Source organism: Mytilus trossulus, chromosome 1, assembly GCF_036588685.1.
Source record: "Mytilus trossulus isolate FHL-02 chromosome 1, PNRI_Mtr1.1.1.hap1, whole genome shotgun sequence".
NCBI lineage: Eukaryota > Metazoa > Mollusca > Bivalvia > Mytilida > Mytilidae > Mytilus > Mytilus trossulus.
This window is the reverse complement of record NC_086373.1, coordinates 87,762,871-87,790,399: the sequence shown is the minus strand read 5'-3', so window position 1 is coordinate 87,790,399 and position 27,529 is coordinate 87,762,871. Positions and strand designations below refer to the sequence as shown.

General features: G+C 32.6%; 1 protein-coding gene across 1 annotated transcript; it reads right to left on the bottom strand.

Annotated features, from left to right (window-relative positions):
• Positions 1 to 4,618: 4,618 nt before the first annotated feature.
• LOC134701883 (uncharacterized) lies at positions 4,619 to 26,403 on the bottom strand. The gene is made up of 9 exons (XM_063563026.1): positions 26,303 to 26,403; positions 23,382 to 23,447; positions 15,821 to 21,187; positions 13,978 to 14,097; positions 10,868 to 12,559; positions 9,885 to 10,050; positions 7,144 to 7,273; positions 6,575 to 6,787; positions 4,619 to 6,046 (listed from the first exon to the last, which is right to left on the bottom strand). Exons 3-9 carry the CDS (start codon positions 21,180 to 21,182, stop codon positions 5,906 to 5,908), a joined length of 7,824 nt encoding a protein of 2,607 aa, XP_063419096.1. The 5' UTR covers positions 21,183 to 21,187; positions 23,382 to 23,447; positions 26,303 to 26,403; the 3' UTR covers positions 4,619 to 5,905.
• Positions 26,404 to 27,529: the final 1,126 nt, after the last annotated feature.

Genomic DNA, 27,529 nt, shown 5'->3' with positions numbered 1-27,529 from the left:
GTCATGCCAATCAATTAGGTAGTGACTAAAACTAAATCGTATCTACACCTTTAATGTCTGCTTAAGACAAATATTAACCTTGTTGTAAATCCTCAGTTAATGACATATCCTAGCCACTCTTTACCAGTTAAGATTTCAAATGATATATGTAGTCAGTGAATAGAAAATCATGAGCAAATTATGTAATACCGTAAGTTTATTTTATCTACAAGTAGTAGTCTTAAAAATTCTCTGAAAAATCTTGAATTATATAAACAGTACCCTCAAAGTGCTGTTTAAATATCTGCATGTGGCAAATATAACAAAACTGTCAGTGTTACTTATCAAAGTATATAATATTTCACAATATAGAGGACTTAATTTTAATTACATGTTTCCAACATAAAAATTTAAACAGGTTTGTATACCCATTTAACTAAATTTAATAGTTTTTTTTGTAATGAATGTGGTGCAAGTAAATAAACGTTAAACCAATAGGGCCATGTACATTTTGGGGGAAATTTGTCCAACTTAATTCACCAAAAATAAAAAGGTTCCTGAAATAATTATCAATCATACTCATTAGTCATCTTGGGAGAAAGGCTTTCAGAAAATGTGAACATATCAAGTATAACTAGAGGCTCTAAAGAGCCTGTGTCGCTCACCTGGGTCTATGTGCATATCAAACAAAGGACACAGATGGATTCATGACAAAATTGTGTTTTGGTGATGGTGATGTTTGTAGATCTTACATTACTGAACATTCTTGCTACTTACAATTTTCTCTATCTACAATAAACTTGGCCCTTTAGATAGAGGATAACCAGTTGTCCAATTCATCTGAAAATTTCAGGGCAGTTAGATATTGACTTGATTAACAATTTAACCCCTTATATTTACCTGTGTTCTATTTTTAGCCATGGCAGCCATCTTGATTGGTTGGCTGGGTCACCGCACACATTTTTCAAACTAGATACCCTAATAATGATTGTTTGGTTAAACTTTCCCAGTAGTTTCAGAGAAGATTTTTGTGAAAGATAATAAAAATATACGAAAAATTGGTAAAAATATAATAAAGGGCAATAACTCCCTAAGGGGTTATTTGTGAATCTTACTTTACTGAACATTAATGCTGTTTACAGTTTATCTCTATCTATAATAATATTCAAGATAATACCCAAAAAAGGCAAAATTTCCTTAAAATTAGTAATTTAGGGGCAGCAACCCAAAAACCAATTGTCCGATTCATCTGAAAATTTCAGGGAAGATAGATCTTGACCCGATAAACAATGTTACCCTGTCAGATTTCTTTTTTATGCTTTGGTTTTTGAGTTATAAGCCAAAAACTGCATTTTACCCCCATGTTCTATTTTTAGCCATGGCGTTCTTCTTGGTTGGTTGGCTGGGTCACCAGACACAATTTTTAAAAAAGTTACCCTAGTGATGATTGTGGCTTAGTTTAGTTAAATTTGTCCCAGTAGTTTCAGAGGAGAAGATTTTTGTAAGAGTTAACGACGACGATGGACGCCAAGTGATTGGAAAAGAGGGCAAAGTGAGCTAAAAATAAGAAGGGGGAGAATGATTACTTTTGAAATAAACAGTGAATGTGTCCCCATGAACACAGATGATGCCCCCACTTGCATTCATCATTATAAAGGGACATAAACAATAAAAGTGACGCAACCCAAATTTGCACTTGATCTGACTTTTTTGTGGGAATAAGTATTGTGTATAGGTTCCATAATGTTTGGATGGGGCAAACTTCAGTTAGAGAGCTAAATTTTTTGTGATTTTTACATTTATAAAGGGGCATAACTAAGCAAGGGTTATTAAAACTTTCCACCATATACCAAATGATGTAAAAATTAGCAATAACAGGTCACATTAGCTCAGGAAAAAAATATATATAGATCCAGATAAATTTTGTAAGTGCTCCAGTGAAGCTTCAATAATTCTCCTCTCCATCCTAAATCATCCCCAGGTCTTCTATCTTCTGAAATAACTAGATATCATTGAGATGGAAGCCATCTCTGTGGGCCCCGCTGTCAATAACGTGGGGGTAAATAAGTTGTATGGATAATCTGATATGAAGCATTATTTGAAGTTATTACATAGTCTCATGTGTGATTTCAATCTAAGATTTTAAGTTAAATCTGATAAATATTTTTATCTTACATTCATAGTATAATAGTGATATGACTGCATGATGTGAACTAATTGTTGACTACTCTAAGGTAACTTCTGGATATATGGATTGATGTTTGAACAATATGTTTAAAGGTGCTGCCCAATTGATATTTGTCACATATTTTTAGAATTATGCCTTCAATATATTATGACCCACCAAGTATAAAGTATGAAATATTTACGGTTCTCGAGAGGTAGAGCGGACACAATTTGTTAAGAACAACGAACGGATGGACAGACAGACAGACTGACCTAAGACCTAGGATGCATACATTATGACACATTCTCTGGTGTTGGTTTATATATATGTTAAGTTGAAAATGTTTGTCAGGTATAAAGTATGAAATAATAACAGCTGTCCTCTCAAAATATAGTGTGGATCAAATTTGTTAGCGATGGACAGACCAACAGACAGACAGACCTTTGACCTAGGAAGTGGTACATACATCATGACACACCCTCTGGTGTTGGTTAAAATGGATGTCAAGTATAATATTTGAAATCATAATGGTTCTCAAGATATAGAGCGGACACAATCTTCACCACAGGACACAGGATTGTCAACTGAAACCAAAGTTTTTTTGACGTTGACCTTTGACCTAAGAAGTTGTACATACATCATGACACGCCCTCTGGTGGTGGTTAAAATGGATGTCAAGTATAAACTTTGAAATCATAATGGTTATCTAGATATGGAGTGGACACGGGGTTGTCAACTCTAAACCAAAGTTTTTGACCTTGACCTTTGACCTAGGAAGTTGTACATACATCATGACACACCCTCTGGTGTTGGTTAAAATGGATGTCAAGTATAATATTTGAAATCATAATGGTTCTCAAGATATAGAGCGGACACAATCTTCACCACAGGTCACAGGATTGTCAACTGAAACCAAAGTTTTTTTGACGTTGAACTTTGACCTAGGAAGTTGTACATACATCATGACACGCCCTCTGGTGGTGGTTAAAATGGATGTCAAGTATAAACTTTGAAATCATAACGGTTATCTAGATATGGAGCGGACACAATCCCACAGGACACAGGGTTGTCAACTCTAAACCTAAGTTTTTTTGACGTTGACCTTTGACCTAGGAAGTTGTACATACATCATGACACGCCCTCTGGTGGTTGTTAAAATGGATGTCAAGTATAAACTTTGAAATCATAACGATTATCTAGATATGGAGCGGACACAATCCCACAGGACACGGGGTTGTCAACTCTAAACCAAAGTTTTTGACCTTGACCTTTGACCTAGGAAGTTGTACATACATCATGACACGCCCTCTGGTGGTTGTTAAAATGGATGTCAAGTATAAACTTTGAAATCATAACGATTATCTAGATATGGAGCGGACACAATCCCACAGGACACGGGGTTGTCAACTCTAAACCAAAGTTTTTGACCTTGACCTTTGACCTAGGAAGTTGTACATACATCATGACACGCCCTCTGGTGGTTGTTAAAATGGATGTCAAGTATAAACTTTGAAATCATAATGGTTATCTAGATATGGAGCGGACACGATCTACACCACAGGACACAGGGTTGTCAACTAAAACCAAAGTTTTTGACCTTGACCTTTGACCTAGAAAGTTGTACATACAACATGACACACCCTCTGGTGTTGGTTGATAATCATGTTAAGTATTAAGTATGAAATCATAATGGTTCTCTAGATATGGAGCGGACACGAAAGTGTTACGGACGGACAGACTGATCACTATAGGGCGACCCGACTTTTAGTCGGGGCCCTAATAATGCTTTAAACAAATAGTCTACAATGCAGCTGCTGGATAGTAAAACCTGTCTAAGATACGGCAACTTTTATTGCAGGCAAGACAAAACAAGTGAAACAGTGAGCTGCTGCTCTCTGATGATACCCCCGCCAAAACATTTTGTTAAACAGAAAATTGTCGAGTGATGAATCTGAAAACAAATCACAGTATAGCTGACTTATATAAACCCTGAAACCAAATTTGAGAAATCCTTGTATTGTAGTGCAGAAATTTCACCTTGGCCATCATACGTAAAATGATACAAGTGTTTGGTAAACAACACGTTGTTGAGTGATGAATCTGAAAACGCATCAAATGGTAAAGCTGACTTATATAAACCATGAAACCAAATTAAAGAAATCCATATGATGTAGTTTTTGAGAAAAATGCGATGAAAAATATTCATTGGAAAGATAGACGGAAAGATGGATGGCTAGATAGACAGAGGTAAAACAGTATAACCCTACTTTTTTTCTTTTTTTTTAACTTTTTTTTAAGCTGAGGTATTTTTAGCAAGTACAAGAGAAACAGTCATCATTTTGCCATTTATAAAATTTACTACTTTTCAGGCTGTTTTACTCCTTAAATGTTATATTTTTTAATCAAAACAGCATTGTTTCATCAAAGTACAACAAATTCAACATAATTGTCAGATAAACAACAAACACAATCTGTAATAACAACCAATTTATTTGTGTTCTAACTGAACACTGAACACATCTGTGTGAACACAATAGTTTGTAAATATGATGAGCACTAAATTACAAGAAAACCATATATGTATGTACATTAACACTACATTTAAGATACTATCATTATTGAGAAAATAATGTTGGAAAGTTAAAGATGTATTTAAGGTTTTTGGTGTCAATAAGCACTTTTAACTGATGTTCCTTAAAAATGTTAAAATGGTCATGGTTCTTTAACAACAGGGAGTTGAAGATTGTTTATAAGGATCTTACATTCAGTAATTCCGAAAAGCATGATGTTTCAAAATTTTAGTTCAATAAAGTATACAAGAAATGAGCTGTCAAAATTCTGTATTTTTGTACCATAGTTGATTTTTACAAAGACAGGTAAAAACGAAATTTATTTATTCTAATGTATGTCACTTTAAAGCTTGTTTGACTTCTCAAGGGCTTTTTTCAATCTTTAAAGGACCATAACTCTTGAATGGAACAGTGAGAATAGTCAATATTGAACTTGACCTTCATTTTGGCATCAGTATCAGCATATTAAAATGGTTTACCAATACTTAATTTATGGCACAGAAACATTATAAAGTGACATTGAACAATCTATCAAGGACCATAAATAGCAAAAGTGAAATATGTCTATATTGAAGTTGACCTCATTTGGCATCAATTACAACTTATCAAAATTTGAAAGGTTTGGTTAAATGGTTCATAAGTTTTTACAAAGAAGCTGTTGGCAGCCATCAAATCATTTTAATTACCAAACTTTAGAAAACAGTTACAACTGACTACATAGGATTGTCGATTTCTTTTTTATATGAATCCAGATGGATTGACCAAAATAAAAACAAACCAAATATCATAACATTTCAAAAGGGCAGTTAGCTGGAAAAAGTAAATAAAAAATTAATTCAAAATGCATACAAAAAAATCATAAAATTTGGAAATACCAATTAAGCATACTTTGCCATGAGCCATTCTAACCTTTAAACACCTGGAACATACACTGTGATTTAATGAAATGAAAAATTCATTGTAAATTTCAAATGTTCACAAAAATAATATAAAACAACAAGTAAAAAAATAAAAAAGTGTTCATACCCTTATACTTCCATGTGATTTTGTTTAAAGACCAAATACTAATTTGTTTTACTATTTACAGTACAACAACCAAATTGACCACAGAAACTAGATAGATAACTGTTCTTCTAGTTACACCATGTATTCATCTTCTTACATAAACTCAAATCAGCTATTTAATTTGTCATATTCCATACATTAGTTTTGTATTCTGTCTACAACTGTAAAGAACTTCAGATATTGGACATCTCTTTATATATGAAACTTCTTCTGCCACTGTTATAGCCATACCAGGATGTGAATGTGGAAATTCTTTTCTTGGACACTGTAAATTATAAACAATTTATAAATATATAATACATTTATTAAAAATACACAGTTTAATACAAATATAATATACTGTTTGAGTGATTTTCATATAAAAAAGAAGATCGCCATTGAGACAACGCTCCACAGGAGACCAAATAACACAGAAATAAAACAACTATAGGTCACTGTAATCAATGGAAAGAGCATCTTTCATAAAATTGATTTCCAATAGTTAAATTGGCACATGGAAATACCGTAGTTAACATGGCCCAATCTGCATTTAATTGTCAGATATAAAAATTTGCACAAAAAGGGCATGGAAATGGCAAGTGTTTGGTTCAAGTAGAAAATTCAATCAATTTGCGTACTGTATTCAGAAATTATTACGAAAAATGCAACAGGGTTATAATATCAATAATTTAAACTTGCCTTTTGAAATTTTGTAGATCAATTAAACAGGATGCATCTCAATACTACTAAATTTACATATCACATTTTAGACTTATATAACAAAATCGCAATAATAAATACAAAACTTCCATACCTTTCTAGGAATAAAGTAAGGAGCATCTGTCTCCAATAACAACCGTTCCAATGGTATAAATCTGGCAACTTCATGTGTGGAGGTAGCTGATTTATAAGTAACTAGTGGCGTAAGTCCTATAAATAGATTAGGAAACATATCCATCCATTTCTTAGCTGATTCATAGTTCCCAGTGAAGCAATGGCAGTGTATCTTATAATTCTTTGGTACCATCTGAAATTCAAACAAAAACATGTATCTATTGGACACCAAGCCAAGCTTAAACTTATAAATTTCAATGATCACCATGATCACTGTACCAGATGGGTCAAACCTCAATCTGGCATGTTTCATTTAAAAGTTCAAATAATGAACATGTGTTCTAACTTTCAATTTGATGTGATCACAACCTCATGGTAAATTAAAGAACATATATACATCACCAGATATTTTGTTGCATACTTTTATTTTGTTTTAACCAGTAAAATATAATTTACAATATTTCCATCTTTAAATAAGATAAAAACTTTGTATTATAACTTTACAGAATGAACAGTTGTAAATACACAGATTTAACATATTATTTTTACCTCTTCCAATATGGCCAGTGCATCTTGTTCAGCATCTCTACAGTGTATAACTAATGGCTTGTTCATATCAAGTGCTATCTGAATCTGCTTTCTGAACACTATCTGTTGTACCTCTTTATGTTTCTCAAAGCTACAAAACATTTGTAGTAGATTCATTTTAAATAATAGATATTTTAGATTGAATAAGTTATTATAAATGCATTATCTGAAGATTAGTGTACACTTTTCTACCTTTCAGCAGACTAAGGAACTATGTTTTAAGTTGAAACAATTATGAACAATTAATAATTAATTACTCTATTTTTGGACTTATGATAATAGCTGGCTACATACAATACAAAAGTGTCAATTTAGCCAATACAGAATAACTTTGCCAACATTGATTTGATTGTCTGAATTGGCCAAGTTCTAAACCTGCCAATACAGGATTTTGGAATGTCTCTTGATTTTAGATCCAAAGTTATGATAAATGCCAAGATATGAAAAAGACAAGCTTTATGAGGTCTTATTGACACTAACTAATATTGAGCCAGGACTCAGGAGCCTTGTCCATTGGCTGAGGTTAATATATTGGTTCCTTTCTTCATAAAAGGTATTGAAAATAAATTTCGAAATTCTTTCTTTTCTTTTCGAATATAGTACTAAAACAAGAGGCTCTCAAGAGCCTGAATCGCTCACCTGAATTTTTTTTGGTTTAATCTCTCATCAATGATTATTTTGGCTTTTCAATTTATTTAAATGTTCTTTGAATCGTCCTATTTTCTTCAAAAGCAAAAAAAAAATAATTTCTCCTATGTTCTATTTTAGCCATAGAAGCTATGTTTCTTGACATACAAGGAAATGAAATATAAAATTTATACTAGATACTCTGAAACTCTGAAACTCATTTAGCCTAAGTTTGGCTGAATTGATACAGCAGTTTCAAAAGAGAAGATTTTTTAAAGTAAGTCAACATGATGAACAAATTGTGAAAAAAGTCTTTAAAGGGCAATAACTCCTAAAGAGGTCAATTGACAATTTTGGTCAAATTGACTTATTTGTAGATCTTACTTTGCTGATCATTTTTGCTGTTTACAGTTTATCTTTATCTATAATAATATTCAAGATAATGACCAAAAACTGCAAAATTTCCTTAAAATTACCAATTAAGTGGCAGCAACCCAACAATTGGATGTTTGATTCATCTGAAAATTTCAGGGCTGATAGATATTGACCTAATGAACATTTTTACTCCATGTCAGATTTGCTCTTAATGCTTTCGTTTTTGAGATATAAGCCAAAAACTGCATTTGACCCCTATGTTCTATTTTAAGTAATGGCGGCCATGTTTTTTGATGGATCAAAAATCAAAGCACACACATTGTGCAGGATAATCTAAGGAACAATCATGCTAAGTTTTAACCAAATCCATTCAGTAGTTTCAGAGGAGAAGATTTTTTAAAGTTAGCAAATATGAAGAACAAATTGTGAAAAATTGTCATTAAAGGACAATAACCCCTTAAGGGGTCAATTGACAATTTTGGTCATATTTACTTATTTGTAGATCTTACTTTGCTGATCTTTTTTGCTGTTTACAGTTTATCTTTATCTATAATAATATTCAAGATAATGACCAAAAACTGCAAAATTTCCTTAAAATTACCAATTAAGTGGCAGCAACCCAACAATGAATTGTTTGATTCATCTGAAAATTTCAGGGCTGATAGATCTTGACCTAATGAACATTTTTACCCCATGTCAGATTTGCTCTAAATGCTTTCGTTTTTTGAGATATAAGCCAAAAACTGCATTTGACCCCTATGTTCTATTTTAAGTAACGGCGGCCATGTTTTTTGACGGATCAAAAATCAAAGCACACACTTTGTGCAGGATAATCTAAGGAACAATCATGCTAAGTTTTAACCAAATCCATTCAGTAGTTTCAGAGGAGAAGATTTTTTAAAGTTAGCAAATATGATGAACACATTGTGAAAAATTGTCATTAAAGGACAATAACCCCTTAAGGGGTCAATTGACAATTTTGGTCATATTAACTTATTTGTAGATCTTACTTTGCTGATCTTTGTTGCTGTTTACAGTTTATCTTTATCTATAATAATATTCAAGATAATGACCAAAAACTGCAAAATGTCCTTAAAATTACCAATTAAGTGGCAGCAACCCAACAATGGTTTGTTTGATTCATCTGAAAATTTCAGGGCTGATAGATCTTGACCTAATGAACATTTTTACCCCATGTCAGATTTGCTCTAAATGCTTTCGTTTTTGAGATATAAGCCAAAAACTGCATTTGACCCCTATGTTCTATTTTAAGTAATGGCGGCCATGTTTTTTGACTGATCAAAAATCGAAAGTGCACATTTTGTGCAGGATATACTAAGGAACAATCATGTTAAGTTTCATTCAAATCCATTCAGTAGTTTCAGAGGAGAAGATGTTTGAAAAATTGTTAACGACGACAGACAACGACGGACGCCAAGTGATGAGAAAAGCTCACATGGCCTTTTAGGCCAGGTGAGCTAAAAATAAGTGTGACAAAACTTAAAGTTTATAGACCAGTTGAGCTAAAAGTAATTGAAGAGCCATATGGTGCAAGAGAAAATGTCCAGTACATATCAATGTTGGTTAGCTGGCAATATCAAATGACATCTCTTATAATTCTTAATCTGCATATCATTGTTTCTTAATGATGATGTATGTTAAGATTAAGCAAGTACAACGTTATATGATTATAAACTTACATTCCAGAATAGTCCAACCCTATTTCACCAAGAGCCACAACCTTAGGATTCATGAGACAGAATTTAAGGTTTATTTCTGTTCTATCTGTGAATTCTGTGGCATTCTTTGGATGACAGCCAAATGTTATCCAGACATCCTTCTCCTTGGCAATCTCATTCCATAATCCTGTTATAAAGAATACTGGTTTAAAATAGTTTTACTTGGATATGAAAACATTTACCCTGACATTTCGGAAGTAATTAGTTCAAATTAAAGCATAAGGGTAAACAACATTTAAATGTGAAAATATCTTGTAGAGAGTTGTCTCACTGGCAATCATACCACATCTACTATTTCTATATAAACATTACAATATGACAGTTTTATAAGGGTTTGAAAAAAAAATCGAAAAAAAATGTGTTTTTGTCTAATAAAGGATCTTGTTATCTGGATATTTTTTTATAATTGCATTGGCTAATATCAAATTCTATTTAAAGATAATTTGTCTAACCTTAAAAATCATAAGAACAATAATATCTCATTTTTGTAATACCAGCAAATGATGTTGACAAAAGTTACTGTAGATAATTATTAAAACTTAATATGAAGTGTAGCAGCCCATCTAGTGATGAATTATACAAGGCTAAATGAAATTAAAATTCTAAACTAGTAGTCAGTAAAACAAGCTAAGTTTGGCTGATTTATGAAGGTATTTATGCACATAGCATCATGGATCTCCAAAAGCTGACAAAAGGGAAGTAATTCTTGCTCAAATAGGCCACAGAACATAGTTATTTTATAGTGAATTTGAAACATAAACTTAAATCAAAATAATCACAACTGCTCTATTGCCAAAAAAATTGACACTGTACTGTACTACTATTGTACAAGTTGTTTAAATATTAAAAAAAGTCTATCACATAACAACTACAAACATAAGTCAATAAACTAAGGGAAGTATAATAAATACTATTTTTGAATTAAATACAAGTTTATAACCTACCATCAGATCTAAAACTACTAGGATGACAAAACACAGCTACACATCCTTCAAAGTTAGGTGGCATTGTATCACTATTGACTTCTTTAAATTTTGACCATGTTCCTCCAAACTCTGTTCTTGTGAATAAGAAATCTAAATGACAATGAGAATCTATATAGTTTCCTTGGTGTCTCCTACAATTCTCCATAAATCTTATTTTCCAGTTAAAGGTCCATGATGACTGACTTTGACTGTCAGAATCAGTTTCATTTCGTCCCTTTTTCGGATACATAGCAAGTCTATCTTTAAATGTTTTCTCATTATCCATTAGTTTGCTGTTATTAAGGAACCTCATTCTAGCAGTCATTCCACGCATAGAAGAACTTCCACGCTTTGTTATACTTTCTTCCTTTTCTTCAGTATGACTATGAGACTGAGAATATTTTTCTGGTGTTTGAGATATTCCAGAGTCTGTCGGGCTTGTGGCATGTTGCCTTGATAGGAATTCTGCTCGACTAGATTCATTTGAAAGGTGACTATTGTTTCCAATGTTTGGACTGGGTGGTGTATAGCCAGCTGCAATCATATCTTGACTGACCCAACCAGGATAGGTGTAAGGAGGGAACATCATAGAATACCCACTCATGGGTGAGTCATTACATGAGTCTGGGCTCTGCCAGAATGTTGTTTTCTGATCATGCTTCTTTGGTTTTACATCTGTTTCTGTACTTTCCTGAGATACAACACTAATAACTTCTGACCCATCATCAGTTAAATCTATCAAATCATTATCTACAACTGCCTTTTTAGTCCTGTGGTATTTAGGAAATTTTTGATTAAGAACAGTTTGCAGTATTTGATAATTACTAATTGTTGAGGAACAGTCCTGAAACTTTGAAGATCCATCATCTGAATCATCAGTATTTTCTACTTCCTGAACTTCTGTTCTGACATCAATTGGACCCCTTGTTTTTGTTTTCTGATAAGATTCTCTGTCGGGTAAATGTTTTGCATGAGCATGATTTTTTCTCAAATGTGTCTTATGTCTATATGAATTTTCTTCCTCTGAATTTGAATCATGTACTTGTATAACATCATCCTTGCCCTCTTTTAATCTTTTCTCCCCCTGTGATGACCTTGAACGATCATCTTCAGATTCCTCTGTTTCACTATAAGAATAGTCCACTAACCTTTTTCTAGGAGTGTCGTTATCTTTACCCAATAATGTTTTAATGGCAGATAAAGGTGAAAGTTTGTCTCTTGAAGGTTTTAATTTCACTTCTCCTGGCAAAATAGGTCCAATAAATCCTGGTGAGCCTTCTATAACAACTCCACTGTCATTTTGTTCACCATTATCCATTTCTGACTTATGTCTATATTTCTGCTTAGAGTGTGTATTTTGATTGTGTTTTGGAGAAGTTAACCCATGATAAAATCCTTGTGCACATACTATTGGTGATATAACAGTCCTAGATGACTGTGAACCTTGGATCATGTGAACAGGTACATCTTGAGGTCTAGGCTGAGGACCACGATATGACATTCTACAGTGGGAAATCATTGGTGCACTATGCATGCGATCCCAAATCTGTTTGGAGGGTGGTGGTGGAACCCCTTTGAATGGCATTTGTGGTATCATGCCAACTGGATAGATAACTTTCCTAGGGGGACATGCCAATCCTGGAGGTAATGTGGTATTCTCATCTCCGCTCTCTACAATTATAGTGCATTGTATTAATTCAATGTTAAATCAACTAGTAAACTTCCTCTTTTCTCTTTATCATTATAATAACGAACACTTCTGAAGATTCATAGGATGAAAAAATTTGTCCTGCATTTTTTTTTAGTTGTAATCTCTGTCCTGCATTTTTATTTTTCACTCTATCTGGTCCTGTTTTTTTTGTTTTTTTTATCCCGACTTTTTTTTACATAAATTGTCATCCTGACTCTTTTTTTTTGCAAGTGTCTCATCCTGCCTTTTTTTTTTATTCAAAACTCCTGTCCTGCCTATTTTTTTCAAATTTCATCCTAGCTCCCCCATAAAAATCAAATGGTAGCACCCTTAATGGTAAACTGATATTGGAACCAGTCCTGAATTTTGACTGGATAATTTTAGCTAATGCATGGAACACTTTTCTGGTCATAAAGGTGATATAAAGAGTAATTACTGTAATAAAGACTCAAATTAAATATTTTGTCATAAAAGAAACTTAATTACTAGCCAAAATTTATTGGTTTGGTAGCCTGACTTTCAAAAGTGGATAAATGTTGTTGTAAACTAGATAAAATGACAGAAACTGTTTCTTCCATTATATCATTAAATTCTTACAGCAATGTTCTAAATAGATATAACTGGAAATAAAATAAGAAAATTTTTTTTTTATCAAAATTTAATTGCATACAGGCAATTGAGCTGAACTATTGCTCAAAATTTGATACCTCAGCTACAAGTTAACAAGAATATGATGAGCAATGAATGTGAATCTACACCAAACAGTAAAGCATTCTTATATAAAGCTGGATTCTAAATTATGAAATGCTTTGATCAGTAGTTTCAGAAAAAAATGTAAACAATTTCATAAATGACCATGTGTAAGAATATACATGTACATGTATGTATAAGTAATTGTTAAACAAGAAGCAGTAGACCAATGAATCTGAAAATGGAGGACACAGTTTAACATGCTCACATGTACAGGAAGCTTTAATACCAAATTACACAAACTTCTATTTTACAGGTCCTATATGGGACAGAAAGACTTCTACTTGTATACTGTATAGGGAGTTATTTTGATGGTGTAAAATTTCGTGATTTTCGTTGAATAAAGCATACGAAATATTTTGGCAGATTTAAAACTTTTATCAATACCTTTGCATGAACACTTTTTTATTGGGAGAACTGATTTTAGCATTTTGTTATATTTGTGAAAATAAGAAACAATTTACACCCCACGAAAATTACCTGATTTACAGTATATATCCCCTCCCTCCCCCTATCAAAGTTTATAGAAGATGTCAGATTATATTATTAGCATGTCTATGTCTTGCAAAGTGAGACAAAAATATATATTACTCTTCAAGTCTGTCTTTATCATTTTTATTCCAAATTTTAAATCTACTTTTAAACAAACCTTTCATGTGGGCATGCATATGTGTGTAATTATGATGTTCTTTACTTTTCTGGTCTTTGCTTGATTTTTTGTTGTTGTTGACATCAGGTATCGGTACAGTATGGTAAATACCTTCCATGTCTGAAAAATTTATATAACATGTAATTCAATTTACACTAAGATGACATTCCAGTTACATCTAAATGAAAGAACATGAAGGATAACAATAAGAGAGAGGTCAGGTGGATTTTCAATTTGAATTGGGGAAAAGCTGTTGCTGTTGTAAATGTGTCTTTCAAGCTTATTCATGATCTGTTGAGAATATTTATTTATGAGTGTGACTATGTGTATCAATAGGTGGTTGCACTAGTCTCATAAAAAATTCAATAGGCATGTATATAATTTTGTCACACACTAAAGTTGAACTAGAGTGCACACACTTAAATATCTCGCCTTCTTTACTTATCATTGATATTATGTTGATAGTCCTAAATATATGCTTTATTACAACTGTCACATAAACTTGAACATTAACCAAGAAAACTAAACATTGACAAATGACTGAACCATGAAAATGAAGTCAAGGTCAGATGAACCATGCCAGGCAGACATGTAAAGCTAACAATTCTTCCATACAACAAATATAATTGACCTATTCAGGCTATTGCTTATAGTTTAAGAAAAACAGATCAAAACACAAAAACTTGAAAAAGGTAAAACTGAGCAATGAACTGTGAAAATGAGGTCAAGTTTAAATAAAACCTGTGCGACTGACAAATAAATCCTAAAAATATTTCCATACACCAAATATAGTTGACCTATTGTACAAAGTATTAGAAAAAAAGACAAAACTCAAAAACTTAACTTTGACCACTGAACCATGAAAATGAGGTCAAGGTCAGATGACACCTGCCAGCTAGACATGTATACCTTAAAATCATTCCATACACCAAACATACTTGACCTATTGCATACAGTATAAGAAAAACATATCAAAACACAAAACTAAACTATAACCACTGAACCATGAAAATGAGGTCAAGGTCAGATGGCACCTGCCAGTTGGATATGTACACCTTGCAGTCCTTTTATACACTGACTATACTAGACCTATTGCTTATAGTATCTGAGATATGGACTTGACCACCAAAACTTAACCTTGTTCACTGATCCATGAAATAAGGTCAATGTCAAGTGAAAACTGTCTGAGGGGTAGGAGGACCTTGCAAGGTACACACATACCAAATATATCCTATTACTAAAAAAAGAGAGAATTGAACATGACAAAAAATCTTCACTTTTTTTCAAGTAGTCACTGAACCATGAAAATGAGGTCAAGGACAATGGACATGCAACTGATGGAAACTTCATAACATGAGGCATCTATATACAAAGTATGAAGCATTCAGGTTTTTCGCCTTCTAAATTATAAACTTTTAAGAAGTTAGCTAACGCCGCCTCCTTTTCTGTGTTTGGTTGTTATAAGCATTATGGTTTAGTTTTATATAAACATTTGGTTGAAGCAAACTTAACTTTGTGAGGGAACAGCAAATTCAACAAATTTTATGTTTGTAAAGGGACATAACCCAACATTAAAAGTGATGCCACCTTAATTTGAACTTGATCAGCGTTTGATGGTAATAATCACAAATGAAGCATTGCGTATAATTTTTATGATTTTTGAAAGTGTGAATAAAACAGAAAACCACTTTTGGGATGTATGGATGGACAAATATCTAAGTTAACAATTCATGAAAAGGATAAATCTACTGAGAATTAGAGAAATATTGTATCACACTCAAATCAAAAACTATAACAATTTTTTAAAAGTAGCAATGTTTGACTGTATAATTCCAATATGTACCTTCAAAAGGATACTGTAGCCAATAATCCTGGCAAGTCCTAATCTCACAAAGTCGTGGAATCTGACACATACACGTGTGCCATACCCAGTACTGTTGGACAGAAGGATGACAGTCACAAGATGATAAATCTGGATAGAAGTAGCTCATATAATGAGGATAATTTTCATCAGAATTTTGTTTTGAATGTGATTCTTCTTTTATTTCATTACACCCATCACCATTAAAATTAACAAAATCTAATGTATCATGTGTACTGATGTGCTGATCATTTTGAACTTGACTGTCTTTTTCACTATCATCTTGCGTAATGTTCTCTGTACAACATCCATCTACAATTTCATCTTCAATGTCGTTTTTATTGATATCCATCTGCCCTGACTCACTGTTTTCATAATCAGACATTGTTGGAACTCCACTAAGTGTACTTTGTGATTTAGGACTAAGTAATTCACATTGAGGCATAGATGACAAAGAGGCTGAATCACACTCCACATTCAAATGCCCTAAATGTTCATCAATAAAGTTTTGGTTAATTATAGTCTGTGGTACCTTACAAGTTTCCTGCTTCAGCGGATCAAAATCCATGTGTTGATCAGTTATTGATATTTTTTCAAATAAATTGTCTTTACAAAGATTTTCTTGATTCTTATTTAAGCTATCAACATTGATCAAACTACTTTCCCAATCCTCTGAGGAATTATTTCCTCTCCTATTTGACTGATTAATCCTATTCTTCTTTTCAGTTGATTGCAGATCAAACTGATTCTTAACATTAAAGCCTCTTCTTTCCTGTAATAACACTTTCTTGTCTTCATCATTCATAAATTTATTCAAATTACATTGAAAATCTGGTGACAAACAACCTCTCCCTCTTGCAAATTTTGGGATGAAAGATTTCATATAACTCGACTTCGTAACTCCATCACTTTCAGGTTCAACAAAGTTTGGCGACAACTGTTGAGTCTGATGATTGTCTGGCTTCTGAACATGATATGGTAATGGAGTCTGCTGTGCTTGACACTTTTTAACAGTCAAATATGAATGGCTGACTGGTACAGGAGAAAGTTTGGGTCTGACTGTTTGTTCAGTCAATCTCACATTTAACGGCTGTTCTGTCTGTACACAGGCTGATCGGTGATCTTGTACTTGGAATACATCACTAGTAGATTCTTCCTCTGTTAGGCTTTGATCAGATGTTATGCACTGATCAACAAGAACAAGATCGGATTCCCAATCTTCCTCCTGTTTAACCAGAGAATGAGGATCTGATGCAATGGTCACTATTCCTCTCCCTATCATTGGAACTCTGTTGACATTAGATGTTTTGTCATCTACATTCAACCGACAGCGCCATTGTTTTTGTTCCTCAAGTAATACATTTCTTTCAGTTTCTTTATATTCATAGTGTTGAACCAATTCCTTTATTTGCATATATGGACTACTCGCCATACTTTGTGACCTCTTTTGTTCCGGAGCGGGTAAATTAACCATATTGTATGAAGGAAGCAGTTCCAGAGCTTCATCAATATCATTTGTTTGTGTTCCTGTTTTACAGCTGTTGTCACATTTTATATCTTTCACTTTTTGTTTAATCAAAGTATCATAAATGTCCCCATGAGCTGAAACGTCACTTTCAAACTCTTCTCTAGTCTGAACTTGTGTACAGTGTTTATTTTCAGCTCTCTGTGAGTCCTGTTTGTTCAAAACATTCAAGTCTTTCCCATCTGTTCCAACATGATGGCTGCTACATTCACTTTCTTTATTTGATTCAATACTAATGTCACTAAATACTTCGGGAAATATTTTAACAGACTCACATTCAGAAATATCACTCATTTCAAAAGTTTTGTAACTTTGGCCTAGGTCTGAAGTTTCATTATTTCTACTAATGTTAGATAATTCTAAATCTTTCCGAGAGTTTTCACATATTTTTCCTTTTCCACATCCTTCAATGTTATTCACAACTTGTTTTATTTCATCGGTTTTACATAAAGGGTCAGTATCAATTTCACCCTTTTCTTGATCTGTTTCAAAAGATTCATCAATAACAGATTCCTTTTCGATTTGGTCTTGTTCATGATCTGTTTCTACAAGATCAGACAAAGTTTGATGGTGGATTTCAAGTTTTTCAACTCCTTTATTTTCAGTCATTGTCATTTGAGAATATTCTTCTATACAGTGTCCCACATACTTTTGTATTTCCAAAGAATATTCTATTTCATTAGATTCCTGTTCATGATCAGTACATGTTAGTTCATTTATGTTTTCATAGTGTGGTTTAATTTCATTGATCTGAGATGATGTCCTCGATTCATATTTAAGGTCAACAAGATCAAATTCAGTAATCCTACTATCTCTAGCAGAAGTAACTGCATCTAAAGAATGCTTTACATTGTCTTCCATATTTTCAGTTTCAATAGATTTAACATGTTCATTTTTAATATTTTTATGATTAACATTTTCCAAAAGTTCTGTCTGAATAACAATTTCATTTCTTTTGTTATATTCAGTTTGCAATGAATTCATATCAACTGTACTATCAATGTGTTCCCTCCTGAATTCCCAGTCAGATTTGTCAATGACAGAGAGATTAACAATGTCTGTGCAGGTATTATTTAACCCTTCAATACTATCAGTTTCTACTGAATTCAGTTTATTCACTTCCTCACTACTACAGATCTCTGAATCGTTCCTGATGTTATTTTCCACACCATCTTGCTCTACAGAATCCTTATTCTTAACAGTAACTTCCAATGTTGAGACAGATTCAACAGCTTTGAAGAGATCTTGACCATTATTGCAATAAGACGATGGACCTCTCTCTGGATATTCACATGTATCTGGAATCCATTTTTCTGATACTATCTTTTCAAAGTTTTTGTTTTGGTTTTCATGATATAAAACTTCTTCTCTTTTTCTCATTTCTACATGCCAGTTCTCATGAGTTGGGCCAGAATATCTCAGTTTAATTTCTGGCTGTGGAATTTCAATTTCAGCTGTTTGTACTCTAGAATTAACAACTTCTACTTCCCATTTTTCATTTTTCAAAGACCTATCATCTGTCTGTACTTTAGAATTAGCATCTTCTACTTCCCAAGTGTCCTTTTCACTAGACCCAACTTCTGAATTATTTCTATGATCCTCCATCATATTGTCGGAGTTCCAATCAGAAAGATTTAACAAATCTGTTGACCAATCTTCCGATTGACCTGATTCTGTGCTACAATGGACCCCTGGAATGACACCATTTTCTGTTTTACTGGATGGTATACTATTTTTGGGATAATGCAGTTCTTTGCTAGATCCTCTGCAAGTATTTCCAAAAGTTCCTCTTTGAGTATTAGCATAAGTTCCTCTATGAGTATTACCATAAGTTCCTCTTTGAGCATTACCATAAGTTCCTCTTTGAGCATTACCATAAGTTCCTCTATGAGTATTACCAAAAGTTCCTCTTTGAGCATGTTGAGTATTACCATAAGCTCCTCTTTGAATACGATCTTGATCTCCTCTTTGTTTATAGTCCTTTGGTCTGTTATGATTTGATTCTCTATGAGAATTATTTTGTTGATATCGGTTTTTATACTGATGAGAAAAGTTATCACTGGATGTTCTATTTAATTGAGAATTTGGTGGATCAGAAGATTTCTGATTGTCTTCTTCTGGAGATTTTCTACGGCTGAAATCAGTATGCTTTCTGGTCAAAGGCATGTTATTATTATTTTGATCAGAAGACTTTTCTTTATTAAAGTGTTCTTGCATTTCTTTCAACTTTAAAAATCGTGGTGGCGTTATTGCTTTTGGGAAATTAATATATGGTTTGAATTGATAGTCACTATTCTTAATTGGTGTTGTCTGAAATTTTCTTCCATGGGCTATTTTGGCTTCTTCTGGCATTTCAATTTTTATGGACTGCATATTCTTGTTTTCAGATGCTAAAAGTTCTGGTTTAACTTCTTTACATGAAGTTTGTTGAACTAGTTTTTCTGGTGTTATTTCTCTACTACGGTGTTGATGTTTATCCGGTGTTATTTCTCCACTGGAACAATACTTTTTATCTGATGTTATTTCTCGACTAGAACAAGGCTGTATATCAGGTGATATTTCTCTACTAGGACAATGTTTGTCTGATGTAATTTGTCTACTAGGACAATGTTTGTCTGGTGTTATTTCTCTACTAGGACAATGTTTATCTGTTGTTATTTCTCTACTAGGACAATGTTTGTCTGGTGTTATTTCTCTACTAGGACAATGTTTAGCTTCCATTACTTCTCTACTAGGACAATGTTTATCTGGAGTTAGTTCTGTTCTAAGACAATGTTGTTTATCTGATAATATTTCTCCACTGGAACAATACTTTTTATCTGATGTTATTTCTCGACTAGAACAAGGCTGTATATCAGGTGATATTTCTCTACTAGGACAATGTTTGTCTGGTGTTATTTCTCTACTAGGACAATGTTTGTCTGATGTAATTTCTCTACTAGGACAATGTTTGTCTGGTGTTATTTCTCTACTAGGACAATGTTTATCTGGAGTTAGTTCTCTACTAAGACAATTCTGTTTATCTGATGATATTTCTCTACTATGACAATGCTGTTTATCTGATGATATTTCTCTACTATGACAATGCTGTTTATCTGATGTAATTTCTCCACTAGGAAAAAGATGTTTATCTGGTGTTATTTCTCTACTAAGACAATGCTGTTTATCTGATGTTATTTCTCTACTAGGACAATGCTGTTTATCTGATGTAATTTCTCTACTAGGACAATGTTTGTCTGGTGTTATTTTTCTACTAGGACAATGTTTGTCTGGTGTTATTTCTCTACTAGGACAATGCTGTTTATCTGGTGTTATTTCTCTACTAGGAAAATGTTGTTTATCTGGTGTTATTTCTCTACTAAGACAAAGATGTTTATCTTGTGTTCTCTCTTTAATATTATGGTCTTTGTCATGCATCATTTCGGTGCTGGAACAATGTTGTTTATCTTGAGTCTTGAGAGCATCCTGTTTTTCTGTTATCATGTCTTTATTTAGGTTAAGTTGCTTTTCAGATGTCTTTCGATCTTTACACGAAGTATGAAGACCTTCATGAGTCATTTCTTTACAAGGATCACGCTGTGTTTCAGTCTTTGATTCTATTTGTGAGACAGACTGTTTCAAATTCATTGCATCTTTACTTGGAGAAGTCAATCTTAATGTTTCACTGGACATTTCGTTCGACTGTAGGGTTTCATGGTGTTCAGATTTACTGTGACTAATGTGTAACTGTTTCTCCACAGAACCCATTTCTTTAATTGACCGCTTGAATATTCTTGCACATCCACCACCTACTGTTCTCTTTCGATCTAAAGAAGCCATTTTAACTGAAAAAGATAAAGCTGAGTGTTCAAAAAAAGAAATTTACTTGAATAAAAAAATATTTAAAATCTAAACATATCAAATACATATAACAGAATATCTAAGTACTGAATACATAAATAATCACAAGTTAGCCTTTAATTTCATGCAAACATTGCAAAATAACATGCAAAACTGATGGGCAGAAATTAATTTCTTTTTACTTGTACTTATAGATCCCTTAAAAGACCATAATAACTGTATATCAGGAATGTTTTCAATGTGTTACTTTTTCCATTTCAGGTAAGTAACTACAAAATTTAAACTGCAAAATAATTTTACTATCCATTTTTCAAATTGCATTGAACAAGACTGTAAGTCGCATACAATAAAGACCGCAAAGTTTGAACTCTCTCAGCTTATGCCCAAATGATCCAGTCAAACAAAAATATTTACAAAATGTACCTGACATACAGTTTATCAAAATTTACAATGGTTACTTACCAGTCTTTTTACTTCTTTATAATTTTCCTCTGAGGATGATTTATTCAAATTCGGCTTTCTCCCACAAAGTTAGATCATGGGATCTAAATAGTACAAGTAATCAGAAATTACGACGTTTTTAATAAAAAAAAAAATATTTCAGAGAAACTGAACTGATACACTATAACTATATATGCTAAATGTTAACATCTGACTACAAAATGAGCTTGTTATTCTTGTAGGATAGATGGAAAACCCTTTTTAATTTTGTAACAACTGTATTTTGGCCATAAAAGCCAATTAAGCTAATGTATACCAATTTCTTATGGAGTGTAATATTGTATACCTATATAATATTTAAGACAATTATGTGTCTTTACAACTTATCTCCATATTAGATTCCATGAAAACATCTTTTTTACATATGTAGAAGACTGTGATGTGCTATATTATAGTGTCTTTTGATCTGACACACTAGATTTATGTTAATTAAAGAACAGCCAAGTGTTCCACCACCTTGCATATATTTAACCTGCAAAAGGGCAATAACTAAACATCATTTTTTTCTTTTTAACTTTTAATAATTAAAGAATCTTTAATTTGTAAGCACCTTTAAGGCTTTACGGATACCAAAGTTCAAAGACTCATATCTCCAACAAAACCCAACTGATTTTTTTTTTTTTTTTTTTTTGGATCTGCACATTTACATATTGTACATGTGTCAGAAATTTTTAACTACAAAGGTTCATGAAATTCTGTTGTGCGGTGTCAGAGTGGTTGAATGGCAGATTGTGGCAATGTTACAGTAACTGGATGTGTAAACCCCCCTGTGGTACCCTTTTTGCCACAAGAAATTAAGGCAAAAAAACATTTTTTAACTGGTTTAAAACTTCTAATGAACTTTTTTTAATTCGTGTGTGATTGTTTGCGGTATTTGTATTGTGATTGTTTGCTGTATTTTTACAAGTTGAAAATGCTTGAACTGAATACTAATATGCGTATTGTTATGCATTTACTTTTTCTAAATTGGCTAGAGGTATAAGGGAGGGTTGAGATCTCATAAACATGTTTAACCCCGCCGCAATTTTGCGCCTGTCCCAAGTCAGGAGCCTCTGAGTCTTGTATTAATTTTAATTTTAGCTTCTTGTGTATAATTCAGAGTTTAGTATGACGTCCATTATCACTGTACTAGTATACATATTTTTAGGGGCCAGCTGAAGGACACCTACAGGTGCGGGAATTCTTGCTACATTGAAGACCCATTGGTGGCCTTCGGTTGTTGTCTGCTCTATGGTCGGGTTGTTGTCGCTTTGACAAATTCCCCATTTCCTTTCTCAATTTTATTATTGTAAATGATTTGAAAATAATTCACGAGTGTTCAAATAAGTCATAGGTACAATTGTTATTAAAAGTTTAAATAGAAATCATCTTTTAATGTGAAATCAGCGTTTATAATGACAAAATGAATGTACTGAAAATAATTTATTTATATTTAAAAAATATATCATGGTATGCAGTTTTGTAATTTAATATATGTATTTTCATCTACCATGTCAACTTGAAATGACTTGAAAGATACTTTTATTCAGGTAAATAAATCAACAAGTGATATAATTGTTTCAGAAAAAATTTAGAACTCCCTGTGAACACAAATATACTCTACAGTAGCCAATGGGACAATTGAAGTACATAGCTAAAGTTTAAATCAACAGGATAACTACAGAGTTACATACTTACTAATGTTAAGTTCCTCCTTTTTTCCTTCAAAATTTTCAAGCTTTATGAACTATCACCACTTTGTTTCTGAAAGAATTTTGAAAGAATCAACAGTTAAGAAAATGTACCTAAAAATATACAACTATAAATTAATTTATTTCTAATTTCAGAACAAAGAGTGCATGTGCTGAAATGTCTTACCTGCTTTACTTAGCATGAACATGATGAAGGTTGTTGTGTTGAAAGTCCTTTTTATGAAGGTTTTACTTCAAAGTTTGAAATATACTTCAGGTCATGAATGAATTCGAATGATCCATGTAAATGAGGTCAAGGTCAATTAACTCTTCCGAACGGACATATACCCCTTAATACAATCATCCCACACACCAAAAATAGCAAGTATAATGCTGATAGTATCTCAGAAACAGACCGACCTTATCATGAAATTGGACATGAACCAATGAACCATAAAAATGAGATCAAGGTTAAATGAACCCAGCCACAAACATGTACATTGTACTGCTACATCATATACTATGAAAGTACTTTTATTCATGGATACAAATTTTCATGGTTGAGCAAAAAATAAGTGGCCTTTTGTTTTCTGAAAAAAAATCAAGAATTTGAAACCAACAAAATTGAAGATTCTTGAAAATAATTATATGATGTTTTAAAATGATTGTCGGACCTTACAAAATAGGGTGTTCATATTTAGCTGCTAGTTTGTCTTATGTCACTGACATCATTTATTAAATTTTCAATAAAACAATTGCTTTTGGAAATAAGCTGGTTGGTCTGTGCTTACAAATTGTCGTATTTGAAAGAAATTGCAAAACAAATATCAGAACTGATGACATTCATTGAATTTTCATCAATCAAAACTTAGTTTTCTTGCAAATAAGAAGGGTTGAAAGTGGTAGTTCAGAGTTTTAAAGATTACAGAGTAAATTCTTGTCTGAAGCTGTATATATGTATACATGGAGACCATAGTGAATTTCTCTTGGAGTATACATGTATGCTTGTATCTATTTAGTCAAACCAATATGGAGATCTTTTCATGTCTTGATCTGGACAACAGTTGTTATATTTCATTGAAAACTTTGAAATTAGTGGATAAAGCAATCCACAAAATCCATAATTGCTACAATGTATGTGTTATACATGTATTATAATATTAATATTGTTCTTTTATTTTTCTTTGTTCAATTATTAATATTACTTTTACTGTTTGGTCTGTTTTTAAATGGTAATCCATTTGACTTGGCTCAGTACCTGTTCTATTACATCCCGTCAGTGTGTTTGTATTATCTTTCATTTTTGCTGGTGTGTTTTGTGTATGCGACTGGTTCTTATAACTTGACTCTGTACTTTTAAAGTTCTCGTCATCAGATACAATGTATTGTTCTGTTATATATATTGGATACTACTTTGAACAACAATTGACAAATTTATTTTACTCGCATAGTGGTATTAACCATAATCTTAAAAATTCTAAAGAACTTCTGGATAGTTTTAAACCTCAGTCTGTTTCTGAAATTAATTCTTACATGACTTTTGATTTTTAACCCTGCATACCACCATTCCCCATGCGAAATTATAATTGTTTTAAAAGTACATCGAACGACTAATTTCTTCATACAAAAAAAAAGTTACATGTATGTTACGCTTACATTTTCTGACCCAAACACATAAAACAATGAAAGTGTGTTTAATTTTTCAATTATTGATAAATGCTTTTTGAGCTTTTTTGTAAATGTTTGTTGGTTTTAAGATTGTACAGGGGTGACTGCTGTAACCATATTTTGACTATTTTACCGATTATGACTGTCTCGTTCATTGTTGTTCATGCATTGTTGTAAATATAACGGAATTTGATGTGACTGTCATACAAGTCAGAGATTAGCACTATAAAACCGGGTTCAATACACCATTTTCTACATTTGAAATCGGAGTATGACAGTTGTTGTTCATTCATTTAATGCGTTTTATCATTTGATTTTGTCATATGATTAAGAACTTTCCATTTTGAATTTTCCTCAGAGTTCAGTATTCTTGTGATTTTACTTTTCACATTTTAAGGGATTAGAATACCGCTGTTATAAGTCATGCTGAAAAACATTGCAACACACTAGTTTTCTTTCTTTGATGAATACACAGATGAAGTTTGAAAAAAATAGGAAGAATTGAAGCCAGGCTAGTACACTTTTTAAACATAAAATTCAGTTTTATATACAAAACACTTGGAATGGACATGGTTTAGTATAAAGAATTGATACAACCTTGTTAACTTTTTCTGTTTTGGTTCAGAAAATTACTATTTTGGTTCAAATAGTTGAATTTCAGACGTTTCAAAGGGGAAAACAACTAGATATTTAATATTATCTCTCATTTGTGTCACAATAACCAGGGAAGCCATTGACACAGAATAGCATCTATCAGGACAGAAGGGGAAGGGGCTAAACTGAAGTTATTGTTCGAAACCAAATGTGTCTTTGACAGATGTGGACACAAAAAAAATGTTTGTGGTTGAATAAAAAGGGTACTTTTTCTTTTTAATATACAACAGAAGGAATTACAACCCCTTGTTACTGTTAGATACAAAGTCCTTCCTTATAAAGGGTACGTTTTGTTGGTGGTGAGTGGGGCAATGTGTGTGTGTGGGGGGGGGGTCCCCAACTTGTTTATTTGCCTACAGTTCAGAATCGCAACAAATGCACTTGAAACATTTAAGTGTTTTTCATTGTGATGCAATATTTCATGAAAATTGTAACGGCAAATTTTTTGGGGAATGTCATCATTGGCATTGCATCATGATCATTGACATGAAGCATGTCTGTTGATGTTGATGAGATATTAATAAAATATCGACTTAAACAAGATATTATAAATCATTGCAGCCGGATTTAAAAGCTTAGTGCTCTTGTATTTTCTCTTGTCTTTACCTAAACAATTGTTTCTGAAAAAAATCTTCATTTTCTGTGTGTTTGAAAACAGCATCAGCAACTACACTGCGCATGCGTTTGATGCACGTGTTGAGTTGATTTACCTTCTATTGAAAAGAGTTGGCGGTGCGCTCTTTAAAATGAATGGGAACACTTTGGTTTATTAATTTTGTTAATGAAATTGCACAATTGTTTAACTACAAATTTTGGCTTTAGGGAGGGATAGTTCAGTTGGCCGGAACAAATTCATTCAATTCTTTTAATATCCTGTTAGATCTACCCGTGAAAGTCCCTAATCAAATGGGGACCGAGATGGGGACACTCACATTAGCTTTTTTTTTTAATTCAAGCATATTTAAACTTCACAATCTTTTTCATAATTTCTACCATTATTGTGGGTTTCTTATCACCACATATTACCAAATCTTACTTTTGACAATGTCTGAAAAAAATGGACTCAGTTATAAGACGTTTTGATATTGATTGCAATACTTAGGGATTTGTATAGTGAGATAATTGAATACTGAATAAATTGCATGATATCATTACAAGGCCAAAAAGTCTTATATAATTATTTATACAAATTAAACACTTAATTTAAGGTTGTAATTTACTTTACGTATAAGCAAACTATTATTTTTGCGTTTGTTTTTTTTTTTATCAAACATGCATTAGCTATAGTCATGTTAGTTTAACCAAAGACATTCAATGCATTGTTTTATAGCTTTTATAAATCTCTGGTTAATCTGAAATGGCGAATCCAGAAAATTTTCAAAAGTGGTGCCAACTGACGGACCCCGTTACGATCATGCTTCAGTGATTTCCGATATAATCAACTTTTTTTTCAGAAAAGGGAGGGGACAGGCCCCACCTGGGCTTCCCCCTCATTCCACCTCTGATCTGTGACAGTTAAAGAGGGTGTGTGTCAAAGCCTATAGACCTTATTAAGGCTGAGACTATTATAAAAAAACAACAAACATGCATTTGTTATATTAGTTTTATTTCTATTTAAATTTTATACAATAAGTTTAAACTAGTATAGGTTGATAAGGCGCACACCTGTAAACAAAGATAGTCGCCTTGAATATGTATCTATCTTCTAAAATTTTTATTTAAATGGAATTATCTCCAAAGTAAAATATTACTATAATGGTCTAATTCTAAATTTAGTTACCAGGGCGCAATTACCAGTTGGTAAGCCGTCCACCAAAAACATATAACCGTAAC